Source organism: Plecotus auritus (assembly GCF_963455305.1).
Source record: "Plecotus auritus genome assembly, chromosome: 13".
In the NCBI taxonomy this organism is placed as follows: domain Eukaryota; kingdom Metazoa; phylum Chordata; class Mammalia; order Chiroptera; family Vespertilionidae; genus Plecotus; species Plecotus auritus.
This window is the reverse complement of record NC_137779.1, coordinates 3,550,317-3,562,666: the sequence shown is the minus strand read 5'-3', so window position 1 is coordinate 3,562,666 and position 12,350 is coordinate 3,550,317. Positions and strand designations below refer to the sequence as shown.

Here is a 12,350-nt window from a genome sequence, read left to right as displayed (position 1 = left end):
GAGAAAAAAGAAGATGGAGGGAAATAGCAGTGCATCGACCAGAAGCACCAAGTTAGTGATGGCATGTGGTGGGTGAATAGGGACAGTGAGAGAAGCCGTGTTTAGCAACACTCTTTGTGGCCTAAGAACCACTTTGTTGTGTGATGTGAATCAATCTCCTCCGATTGTCATTGATCCCACGGGTCTGACAGTGCACCTGCTGTGGCTGAGGAGCGTGTCCGCAGAGGTGGCCCGCGCCACGCGTGCCTGCAGCTCGGTGGTCACGCAGGTTAGCACTGCCGCCTGGCACGCCTGGCAGTGTTCCTTCTGCCGGTGGCTGTTTCCTCGAGCCCAGCATCATTAATGGCTGGTGATGGAGCGTGGAGCAGCCTTTGCCTGCTGTCCCCGCCCCGCAGCTCTCAGCTGGAGCGCGTCTCCTCTGGGTGCCAGGCTCCCACGGGGGCTTCACAGGAAAGGAGAGAAGGGGGTGTAGTTGAGAGCTAGCCCCTTACGGGCGTCTCTGCGGGATGCCCTGGCCTCTGGAGTGTAGATCGGCTCTGGACGATGAGCGGCTTCTCCTTGTAAACGTCAGAGCGGGAGGTTGGACTCAGGTTCACCAGACTCTGGACCAGGTTCTTTCCGTTTGCCATAGCTGCTGTTTATTCTGCTGTCGTCCTCCAGAGGGACGAGGCCACGGGGTCGTTATTCGTGCCCGTGTAGGGGCACCGTGGCCTCTGCTGGGGCGGCACAGGTTGTGGGGCACCGACGTAAAGGAACTTTCCCGCTCCGCGTAACTGCCGGGACAGCTGAGTGAGCCCGTTAGCCGTGGTCGCCGGAGAGCAGGGCTGAGAGAGGCGGGCGCGTTACCAGCAGCCCAGGCGGCGGCCTCTCTTCTCCACCAGAGGGCCGCGTGGTCTCGGTTGAGACGGCTCATCCTGCCGTCCTCACTCTGCCGTCTCTTCTTGGACTCTTGCAGTGGTCCCACCTCCGGACATCCGCATCGATGGCTGCACGGAGAGTTCTGTGAGCTTCACCCTGGCCATGCCGAGCGACGTCCAGGTAAGGCGGGCACTCAGGCCGCAGGCGGGCGATGGCCCAGTGCCGTGAGGGAACGGGACCTGGGCAAGTGACGCTGAGCCCACAGGGGGCTCCCCCCATGGAGAGCCTGAGCCTGCACGGGAGTACTTACCTCCGCCGGCCCTCACTTACGTCGTGTCTTCAGTGGCTCACGGCCCAGTGCTCACAGGCCGGTGCTGACAGGAGCAGGCCGCAGTGTCTGCGCCGTTGGGTTTCCTGGTGCTGGTGCTGGTGCAGGTGCAGGGGCTCCATCGCGGACGCATCTTACGAGAGTCGACTGCTTGCAAGCACATCCACCACTCCACCTGTCCCTCTCCCATCACCCCGTCCCTCTCCCATCACCCCGTCCCTCTCCCATCACCCCGTCCCTCTCCCATCACCCCGTCCCTCTCCCATCACCCCCTCCCTCTCCCATCACCCCCTCCCTCTCCCATCACCCCCATCCCTCTCCCATCACCCCCTCCCTCTCCCATCACCCCGTCCCTCTCCCATCACCCCGTCCCTCTCCCATCACCCCGTCCCTCTCCCATCACCCCCTCCCTCTCCCATCACCCCCTCCCTCTCCCATCACCCCCATCCCTCTCCCATCACCCCCTCCCTCTCCCATCACCCCCATCCCTCTCCCATCACCCCCGTCCCTCTCCCATCACCCCCTCCCTCTCCCATCACCCCCATCCCTCTCCCATCACCCCCTCCCTCTCCCATCACCCCCGTCCCTCTCCCATCACCCCCGTCCCTCTCCCATCACCCCCGTCCCTCTCCCATCACCCCCGTCCCTCTCCCATCACCCCGTCCCTCTCCCATCACCCCGTCCCTCTCCCATCACCCCGTCCCTCTCCCATCACCCCCGTCCCTCTCCCATCACCCCCGTCCCTCTCCCATCACCCCGTCCCTCTCCCATCACCCCGACCCTCTTCCACCACCCCGTCCCTCTCCCATCACCCCGTCCCTCTCCCATCACCCCGTCCCTTTCCCATCACCCCCATCCCTCTGCTCACCCAACCCGCACGGTGACTCCCCATAGTCACTGCGCCCCAGGTTCTCGGGTTCTTTCTTGCCTGTTGCTCCTCACATCATCCTGTCTGAGAAGGGGGGGAGGGAGGGACAGATAGCGGGACAGACAGACAGAACCCTCAGAGTCTCTGCCATTCACTGTGCTGCAGTTCGCTGTCAGGCCCTCCTTCCGAGATGGCCGGTGCAAGAAACAGCCTCACGTGGAGCATGTCCGTCTCGTCTTTGGTCTTGAAACGTTCTTGTTGTTCGTTGTCTCGTGTGTAAAGATCTTTCGGGCAGCCTTCTCCGCGAGCTCAGGCCCTGGAGAGGCTCGGCTTCCCTGGGGCTGGGCCTGCGCGTTCCCGGGAGCACTGAGGTCTGGCCAAACCTCCGGCCTTGACTGCGAGGACCAGCTGCGCGCACGTGCCCTCATCACCAGGGCCTTTAGGGTCCCCTCCTGCCTTGGTGCCTGGCTGCGTGTCCTTCGATTCTGTGTGACGTTTGCTTTACTCGGTGTGACTTCACGTTGTAGCGGCCTCCCACCCGGCTTTAGGACGGGGAGTGCTCTGCGCGCTCCCTGCAGCACAAGCAGAATTCGTGTAAAGGCCCAGGGAACAGGGGAAGGTGGCAGCCAGCGCAGCCGCAGGCAGGGGTGCCTTCTTATTTGGGGGCTCTGTGGCTCGACTGTTGGTGACCTGGTTCTTGGTCCGTGGCAGGTGAATGGCTACGTGGTGAACCTCTTTTGGGCATTTGACACTCACAGACAAGAGAAGAGGACTTTGAACTTTCGAGGGAGCATGTTGTCCCACAAAGGTAACCCCTCGGAGCTGGTCTTTGTGAGCCGGAGGCACGGGCTAGGCCGTGTTTCCTGGCAGCAGAGCCGTGAGGGACGTGTGGGGAGAGCGTGTGCCCGGAGGCCTCCGTTCGGGGGGGCAGTGAGGACACTGGGAGTGACTCCCGATCCCGGGAGGGATCCACAAGCCCCTCTACCCTAGTGGCCCTTAAGGGAAGTTGGAGACTTAACAGGAAAAACACGGGAGGGAAGCCAGGTGAACCTCGTGCAGATGCTGTTTGGTTCCCAGGGAAAGCGCGCCTGCATGAGCCCCCTGCCTCTGTCCTGCTCTCATTGGCTCTTCTTGGCGAACACGAGCGACGAAGGGCCTGGCCCACAGGCAGTGTGCCGCTCATGTGGGCCCAGTGAATGGACGGGCAGGCTGGGCGGGGGAGGGAAGGGCAGCGTCCTGCTCCCCTTACATCGGTGTGAATGCCGAGTCTCAGTTAAAATGCTCATATTTGAAAATGGGCTCGAGGAGAGATTTTTTTTTAATCCTCACCCAAGGATATCTTTCCCTGGATTTTTAGAGAGAGTGGAAGAGAGGGAAAGACAGAGAGAAACATTGATGTGAGAGAAACACATGGATGGGTTGCCTCCTACACAAGCCCTGACCAGGGCCCGGGCTGGGGAGGAGCCTGCACCGAGGTACGTGCCCTTGACCGGAATCGAACCCAGGGCCCCTCAGTCCACAGGCTGACGCTCTATCCACTGAGCCAGACCAGCCAGGGCTCCAGGGAAGATTTAGATTCTGTCAGGGAAGACCTCCAGGACGAAGGCTGCCTGTGGGTCCTGGGGAGGGCGTGGGGCGTCCTCCTTCCCCCCCCAACCCCGGCCTGTTTGCAGAGCTGTTGGTCTGCCTGGTTCCTCGCGGCCGGCCTAGGACGGTCTGTGTGGGGGGGAGGGGAAAGCTGCCCAGGAGGCTGCACGAGAATAACAGTGACGTCGGGCACCTACTGTGCCCAGGCGCTTGCTTGCCTAGGCTCACGGGGGCGGGGTGTGTGTTACATGACCCCGTAACCAACCTGTGGGCTGGTTCAGTTTACTGGTGAGAAAACAAGGTCCGGAGCTGCAGGAATTCCCTCAGAAGGTGGTAGAGCCCGTTTCGAACCCACAACTTTCTAATTCCAGAGCCGTTGGGCTCAGGCCTGGGTAGCACACCGGGTGTCGGCAGGTCAGCAGGAAGGCTTGGCGCCGCCTGGGGCGCGGAGGGCCGGCTCGATGCTGGCATCACGCTGAGCACTTCACAAGCATTTTTTTCAGAAGTGCTGTTCTGTTTCTCACAAAAAAAATGGGGCGAGGGCGTCTGACCGCTTGAGGGACGGGGGACGGGGGTGATGGGACTAAATAGGAATGCACTGCACGTGTGGGGCCTCCAGTCCCAGCTGCGCTCCATAACGACATGGCCACCTACAGAGAAAGGGGCCCCGTTCCTGACAGGACATTAGAACACGAGGCAGTGTGGTGACCATTTTAACTTTCCCGTGAGTTCACTTCCCAGGAAAACCACTTTAAACTTCAGACGTCTCCTAAATGAACAGCAGATCTACGATCGGAACACTTCTGTGTAGTTTTATAGCCTGCCTTTTTCACTTAACATACAATTGTAAAGAATTTTTCATTCTCATTAAATATCCTTGGAACAACTTTTAGGGCAGGCGTCCTCAAACTGTGGCCCGCCGAGGACATTGATCCGGCCCGCTGGGTGCCGCTGCCTGTCCTGCTTAGCAGCCGACGCGTCCCGGGCCCGCAGTGCGCATAGGAATTTGTTCATAGTTTTTTTTTAAACTATAGTCCGGCCCTCCAACGGTCTGAGGGACAGTGAACTGGCCCCGTTTAAAAAGTTTGAGGACCCCTGTTTTAGGGGCTCCGTAATAGTTCGTGGAACATGCATAAAGTGTGTGGAACGTACATTATTTCCTGATGGCCCATCCCTGGGCCATCCGATTGTGTGCAGTTTTCTGCGCTAATAAACCCTATAATGAACTGCTTGGTTTGGGCCCCTCTCTGACTCCAGGGGATAACTGGATTGAAGGTTAGGTACTTGTAGGGTCATTAATGAGTAACTCCGAACGCTTCTGTGAAATGACGGAAGCCCTCCTACCTGTGGGTCTCACTTAAATTAAGAGCTCTCGCTTTAAGAAAGGACGTGCCTTTCAGGACACAGGTTCTCGAATCCCACCCAGCTCCCTCTGCATTTCCCGTTCCTGTTTCCCCAGTGGGCAACCTGACAGCTCAGACATCATACGAGATCTCCGCCTGGGCCAGGACCAGCCTAGGAGACAGTCCCCTGGCATTCGAGCACATCGTGACCAAAGGAGTCCGCCCGCTGGCTCCCAGCCTCAAAGCCAAAGCCCTTAACCAGACCGCCGTGGAGTGCGCCTGGACGGGGCCCAGGGATGTGGTGAGTGAGCCAGGAGTGCGCACCCCGATTCTAGCTCAAGGACAGCGCTAGGCTCTCCCCCAGTGAGTGCGCACCCCCTGATTCTAGGTCTCGGGCAGCACTGGGCTCTCTCCTCTGTTGCTGTTTCATCCGCTCTCGCCCCAAGCTCAGCTACCCTCCTGACCAGCTCTGGGTTACCTGTGGGGGCACCTGGTGTCCCAACCCAGCATCCCTTTCTCCCTCTGGCCTGGCCCCGAGAGGGAGAGGAAGGGCCCGTGCTGCGTGGAGCATGCGTGGGAAGAGGCTGCTCCAGTGCGTGGGACTCCCCTGGGCTCAGGTGCAGGCGTGGTGGCCACTTTCCATCCCCTTCCACCAAGGTGACCCCACCCCTGGCTGCCTTCTTGGGCGGTCCTCCGAATTGCACGCGCGCCCCCTCCCTCCCCCCCCATTCCGGCGTCCCCGCTGCACCTGAATGCTGGCCTCTGTGCTTTGTTCTTGCACGTGCATCGTGCTTTACGGTGACGGGTCTGTGCTGCTTCCGGGGGGCCCACCTCTCTCCGGTGTGGCCTCGTACGTTTTAGGTGGGCCTCCCCAGGGTTTGTGGCCTTCGCCGCGGAGTCCTCCCTCCTGCTCTGCGTCAATCCCTGCTCGCGGCGCCTTGGTCTCTTACCTCAGGGCTCCCGAAACGTTTACAGCTGGTTCCGTATGGAGTGATGTTTCATTAGCGACTGCTTGATCCCTTTGATGCTTTCTCTCTCTTTTTTTAAACATGCATCTATTGATATCAGAGATGAAGAGAGAGAGAAACATCAATGATGAGAGAGAATCATTGATTGGCTGCCTCCTGCAGGCCCCACACTAGGGATAGAGCCTGGGGCATGTGCCCTGGTCTGGAATCGAACCGTGACCTCCCGGTTCATACTAGTAGGCCGAAGCTCAACCACTGAGCCAAGCCGGCCGGGCTATTTGATGCTTTCTAGTGGTTCTCTAATCTCCTTGAGTAGTTTGCAAGCTCCTTGCAGGGAAGCAGTGTTTTCCGGGTTTGCCGAGGGGAAGGGGACGGGGAGCTAAATCTGACGTTGAGCATTAGGGCGTCCTCAGCGGCTGCAGAGGGCACATGGCCTGCGGCTTGTCTTCCGTGGATGTCGGTGTGCACTGGGTGCAGGGCCGATTCCTGGGGACGGAACAAAGCCTGCAGGTAACTGAAGCTCAGCCATGTAGAAGGAAGGAAACAGGTGACTGAGTGCCCAGGCACCACGGACCCGCACACACCTCCTCGCACTGCCTCCTGTCAGCAGCTCATGGGGGAACGTGCTCCTTTCCCAGTGAGGAGGCGGGCCCTGGCTGAGGGCTGGCCGGCGCGGGAGCTCTCGGGAGCGGGAGACAGGGTCCGGCTGGTTTCATAGCCCCTCTCTCCTGTGGCTGCCGAACCCAGTGCTGGGCAGGCGGGGCGGGGACAGGAATGCCCAGCCCGTCCAAGGCCCCTTCACCTCGAGGTGGGCTCTGCTTACAAAGGGCCTTGCTTTCCGTTATACCCCGCTGAGGGACGCCCTGGTCACCCAGCTGTCCCCGTGCAGGCTGATGCGCAGGGCGCTGTGACAGGGCCTGGCTCTCTGGTTCCCGGAATTGGGCCCAGGTAGGCTACTCGCCTTCTCTTGCTGAGGGAGCTTCGGAGGGCGAGGGCCCAGGTACCTGTGGAGGCAATCACCTCCTTTGCTGTCCCCAGGACTCTGGCATCTCCCTCATTGTGCCCACCCCTGACAGCAACTTCCTCGTCCCTGTGCTGAGCCGGCCTCCTCACACCTGGCCCTTGGCTCCTGGACCCTTTTCCCTCCCGTGTTGCTCCCGTGCTGGTCCTCCCCCCGCGGTGCTCCCGGGCTGGCCCTCCCCCCATGGTGCTCCCTCCCCCCACGGTGCTCCCGGGCTGGCCCTCCCCCCATGGTGCTCCCTCCCCCCATGGTGCTCCCTCCCTCCACGGTGCTCCCGGGCTGGCCCTCCCCCCATGGTGCTCCCTCCCCCCCGCGGTGCTCCCGGGCTGGTCCTCCCCCCATGGTGCTCCCTCCCCCCCACGGTGCTCCCGGGCTGGCCCTCCCCCCATGGTGCTCCCTCCCCCCCGCGGTGCTCCCGGGCTGGTCCTCCCCCCATGGTGCTCCCTCCCCCCCACGGTGCTCCCGGGCTGGCCCTCCCCCCATGGTGCTCCCTCCCCCCATGGTGCTCCCTCCCTCCACGGTGCTCCCGGGCTGGCCCTCCCCCCATGGTGCTCCCTCCCCCCCGCGGTGCTCCCGGGCTGGCCCTCCCCCCATGGTGCTCCCTCCCCCCATGGTGCTCCCTCCCCCCGCGGTGCTCCCGGGCTGGCCCTCCCCCCATGGTGCTCCCTCCCCCCCGCGGTGCTCCCGGGCTGGTCCTCCCCCCATGGTGCTCCCTCCCCCCACGGTGCTCCCGGGCTGGTCCTCCCCCCATGGTGCTCCCTCCCCCCACGGTGCTCCCGGGCTGGCCCTCCCCCCGTAGTGCTCCCTCCCCCCGTAGTGCTCCCTCCCCCCGTAGTGCTCCCTCCCCCCGTAGTGCTCCCGGGCTGGCCCTCCCCCCCATGGTGCTCCCTCCCCCCATGGTGCTCCCTCCCTCCACAGTGCTCACAGGCTGACCCTCCCCCCATAGTGCTCCCTCCCCCCACGGTGCTCCCAGGCTGACCCTCCCCCCGTAGTGCTCCCTCCCACCGCGGTGCTCCCGGGCTGGCCCTCCCCCCATGGTGCTCCCTCCCTCCACGGTGCTCCCAGGCTGACCCTCCCCCCATAGTGCTCCCTCCCCCCGCGGTGCTCCCGGGCTGGCCCTCCCCCGCAGCGCTCCCGGGCTGGTCCTCCCTGGGTGGGGGTCATAGGCTTGTCCTCGCTGCACTTAGGCCTGTTCTGGCCTCCTTGTCCCATCTCATGCTTGGAGCCCCCTCATTTTCCTGGTCCCACTCGATTCATAATTGCTTTCCATCCCCTTGGAGCCCCTAATTCTTTCTCTCCTCACCTTCAGTCTGTCCCCTTCGGGACCCCCGGCTCTCCCCTCCCTGTCCTAGATGCAGGCAGTGCCAGAGGAACATGTTGAGCTGCTGGAATGGGACCCTTGCATGGCCTGATCGCTCCCTCCTTCGCTGACTGCCTTGACCTTCCTGTTTCCTCTTTTCCCACTGAAGAAACCGCTTAGAGACCATGCTTTGTGGCTTTACTTACAAAGAAGCGTACTTGGCACCTCCCACTATCAGCTCCCAGCACCCAGCTCCCACCCCTCACATTCTCCCTTTCCCGCTGTAACTCTGTCCCTTTCCTGCGTGTATCAGTGAGGGTCCGGCTGCACAGGATGGACATGGAATGTCATGTGGCCGTAAACCTTCGTGTTCCGTCCCAAGTCTAGCCGCCCCGGCTTCAGCAGCAGCAGCCTGGTTTGATCCCACCTCCCCCCCAGTCTGCAAGCTCCCACCTCCCTCCCAGCCTGTAAGCTCCCACCTCCCTCCCAGTCTGTAAGCTCCCACCTCCCTCCCAGCCTGTAAGCTCCCACCTCCCTCCCAGCCTATAAGCTCCCACCTCCCTCCCAGTCTGTAAGCTCCCACCTCCCTCCCAGAGTCTGTAAGCTCCCACCTCCCTCCCAGTCTGTAAGCTCCCACCTCCCTCACAGTCTGTAAGCTCCCACCTCCCTCCCAGTCTGTAAGCTCCCACCTCCCTCCCAGTCTGTAAGCTCCCACCTCCCTCCCAGAGTCTGTAAGCTCCCACCTCCCTCCCAGTCTGTAAGCTCCCACCTCCCTCACAGTCTGTAAGCTCCCACCTCCCTCCCAGTCTGTAAGCTCCCACCTCCCTCCCAGCCTGTAAGCTCCCACCTCCCTCACAGAGTCTGTAAGCTCCCACCTCCCTCCCAGTCTGTAAGCTCCCACCTCCCTCCCAGTCTGTAAGCTCCCACCTCCCTCACAGAGTCTGTAAGCTCCCACCTCCCTCCCAGCCTGTAAGCTCCCACCTCCCTCCCAGCCTGTAAGCTCCCACCTCCCTCACAGAGTCTGTAAGCTCCCACCTCCCTCCCAGCCTGTAAGCTCCCACCTCCCTCCCAGTCTGTAAGCTCCCACCTCCCTCCCAGTCTGTAAGCTCCCACCTCCCTCCCAGTCTGTAAGCTCCCACCTCCCTCCCAGTCTGTAAGCTCCCACCTCCCTCACAGAGTCTGTAAGCTCCCACCTCCCTCACAGAGTCTGTAAGCTCCCACCTCCCTCCCAGTCTGTAAGCTCCCACCTCCCTCCCAGTCTGTAAGCTCCCACCTCCCTCCCAGCCTGTAAGCTCCCACCTCCCTCCCAGCCTGTAAGCTCCCACCTCCCTCCCAGTCTGTAAGCTCCCACCTCCCTCCCAGTCTGTAAGCTCCCACCTCCCTCCCAGCCTGTAAGCTCCCACCTCCCTCCCAGTCTGTAAGCTCCCACCTCCCTCCCAGTCTGTAAGCTCCCACCTCCCTCCCAGCCTGTAAGCTCCCACCTCCCTCCCAGCCTGTAAGCTCCCACCTCCCTCACAGAGTCTGTAAGCTCCCACCTCCCTCCCAGCCTGTAAGCTCCCACCTCCCTCCCAGTCTGTAAGCTCCCACCTCCCTCCCAGCCTGTAAGCTCCCACCTCCCTCCCAGTCTGTAAGCTCCCACCTCCCTCACAGTCTGTAAGCTCCCACCTCCCTCACAGTCTGTAAGCTCCCACCTCCCTCACAGAGTCTGTAAGCTCCCACCTCCCTCCCAGCCTGTAAGCTCCCACCTCCCTCCCAGCCTGTAAGCTCCCACCTCCCTCCCAGCCTGTAAGCTCCCACCTCCCTCCCAGTCTGTAAGCTCCCACCTCCCTCCCAGTCTGTAAGCTCCCACCTCCCTCCCAGCCTGTAAGCTCCCACCTCCCTCCCAGTCTGTAAGCTCCCACCTCCCTCCCAGTCTGTAAGCTCCCACCTCCCTCCCAGTCTGTAAGCTCCCACCTCCCTCCCAGTCTGTAAGCTCCCACCTCCCTCCCAGCCTGTAAGCTCCCACCTCCCTCCCAGTCTGTAAGCTCCCACCTCCCTCCCAGTCTGTAAGCTCCCACCTCCCTCCCAGTCTGTAAGCTCCCACCTCCCTCACAGAGTCTGTAAGCTCCCACCTCCCTCACAGAGTCTGTAAGCTCCCACCTCCCTCCCAGTCTGTAAGCTCCCACCTCCCTCACGGAGTCTATAAGCTCCCACCTCCCTCACAGAGTCTGTAAGCTCCCACCTCCCTCACAGAGTCTGTAAGCTCCCACCTCCCTCCCAGCCTGTAAGCTCCCACCTCCCTCCCAGTCTGTAAGCTCCCACCTCCCTCCCAGCCTGTAAGCTCCCACCTCCCTCACGGAGTCTGTAAGCTCCCACCTCCCTCCCAGTCTGTAAGCTCCCACCTCCCTCCCAGTCTGTAAGCTCCCACCTCCCTCCCAGTCTGTAAGCTCCCACCTCCCTCCCAGCCTGTAAGCTCCCACCTCCCTCCCAGTCTGTAAGCTCCCACCTCCCTCCCAGTCTGTAAGCTCCCACCTCCCTCCCAGTCTGTAAGCTCCCACCTCCCTCACAGAGTCTGTAAGCTCCCACCTCCCTCACAGAGTCTGTAAGCTCCCACCTCCCTCCCAGCCTGTAAGCTCCCACCTCCCTCCCAGTCTGTAAGCTCCCACCTCCCTCCCAGCCTGTAAGCTCCCACCTCCCTCACGGAGTCTGTAAGCTCCCACCTCCCTCCCAGTCTGTAAGCTCCCACCTCCCTCCCAGTCTGTAAGCTCCCACCTCCCTCCCAGTCTGTAAGCTCCCACCTCCCTCCCAGCCTGTAAGCTCCCACCTCCCTCCCAGCCTGTAAGCTCCCACCTCCCTCCCAGTCTGTAAGCTCCCACCTCCCTCCCAGTCTGTAAGCTCCCACCTCCCTCACAGAGTCTGTAAGCTCCCACCTCCCTCACAGAGTCTGTAAGCTCCCACCTCCCTCCCAGCCTGTAAGCTCCCACCTCCCTCCCAGCCTGTAAGCTCCCACCTCCCTCACGGAGTCTATAAGCTCCCACCTCCCTCCCAGCCTGTAAGCTCCCACCTCCCTCCCAGCCTGTAAGCTCCCACCTCCCTCACAGAGTCTGTAAGCTCCCACCTCCCTCCCAGTCTGTAAGCTCCCACCTCCCTCCCAGTCTGTAAGCTCCCACCTCCCTCCCAGTCTGTAAGCTCCCACCTCCCTCCCAGTCTGTAAGCTCCCACCTCCCTCACAGTCTGTAAGCTCCCACCTCCCTCCCAGTCTGTAAGCTCCCACCTCCCTCCCAGCCTGTAAGCTCCCACCTCCCTCCCAGAGTCTGTAAGCTCCCACCTCCCTCCCAGCCTGTAAGCTCCCACCTCCCTCCCAGTCTGTAAGCTCCCACCTCCCTCACAGTCTGTAAGCTCCCACCTCCCTCCCAGCCTGTAAGCTCCCACCTCCCTCCCAGTCTGTAAGCTCCCACCTCCCTCACAGTCTGTAAGCTCCCACCTCCCTCCCAGTCTGTAAGCTCCCACCTCCCTCCCAGCCTGTAAGCTCCCACCTCCCTCCCAGTCTGTAAGCTCCCACCTCCCTCCCAGTCTGTAAGCTCCCACCTCCCTCACAGCCTGTAAGCTCCCACCTCCCTCACAGTCTGTAAGCTCCCACCTCCCTCACAGTCTGTAAGCTCCCACCTCCCTCACAGTCTGTAAGCTCCCACCTCCCTCCCAGCCTGTAAGCTCCCACCTCCCTCCCAGTCTGTAAGCTCCCACCTCCCTCACAGTCTGTAAGCTCCCACCTCCCTCACAGAGTCTGTAAGCTCCCACCTCCCTCCCAGTCTGTAAGCTCCCACCTCCCTCCCAGCCTGTAAGCTCCCACCTCCCTCGGGGTCCACTGGGCCACCACATTCCTGCTCCACCTGGTAGAGGGCTGCCGCTTTGGAGACCCCCTCTGTGGAGCTCCTGACACTCTGTGTTGGCAACTTGCTGCTTACCTGCTTTCCTTCTCTGCCCCTGAGGACGGAGCCCATGCCTTGTTTGCCTCCAGGTGCAAGTACAGTGTGCGGCCCAGGTGCCTTCGCCGTAAACGCTCACGAAATGGACGTGAAGTGAAGACTGCTCTCTGGG

At 61.8% G+C, this 12,350-nt stretch overlaps 1 protein-coding gene across 2 annotated transcripts in view; it reads left to right on the top strand.

The window, feature by feature from the left end:
* SORL1 (sortilin related receptor 1) overlaps nt 1-12,350 on the top strand; it is a 165,537-nt gene that overhangs the window by 139,174 nt on the left and 14,013 nt on the right. For both annotated transcript variants that reach the window (XM_080649599.1, XM_080649598.1), the window contains exons 39-41: nt 956-1,038; nt 2,766-2,862; nt 5,101-5,285. In XM_080649599.1, the coding sequence (XP_080505725.1) occupies nt 956-1,038; nt 2,766-2,862; nt 5,101-5,285 (365 nt within the window). The remainder of the gene's footprint in view (nt 1-955; nt 1,039-2,765; nt 2,863-5,100; nt 5,286-12,350) is intronic.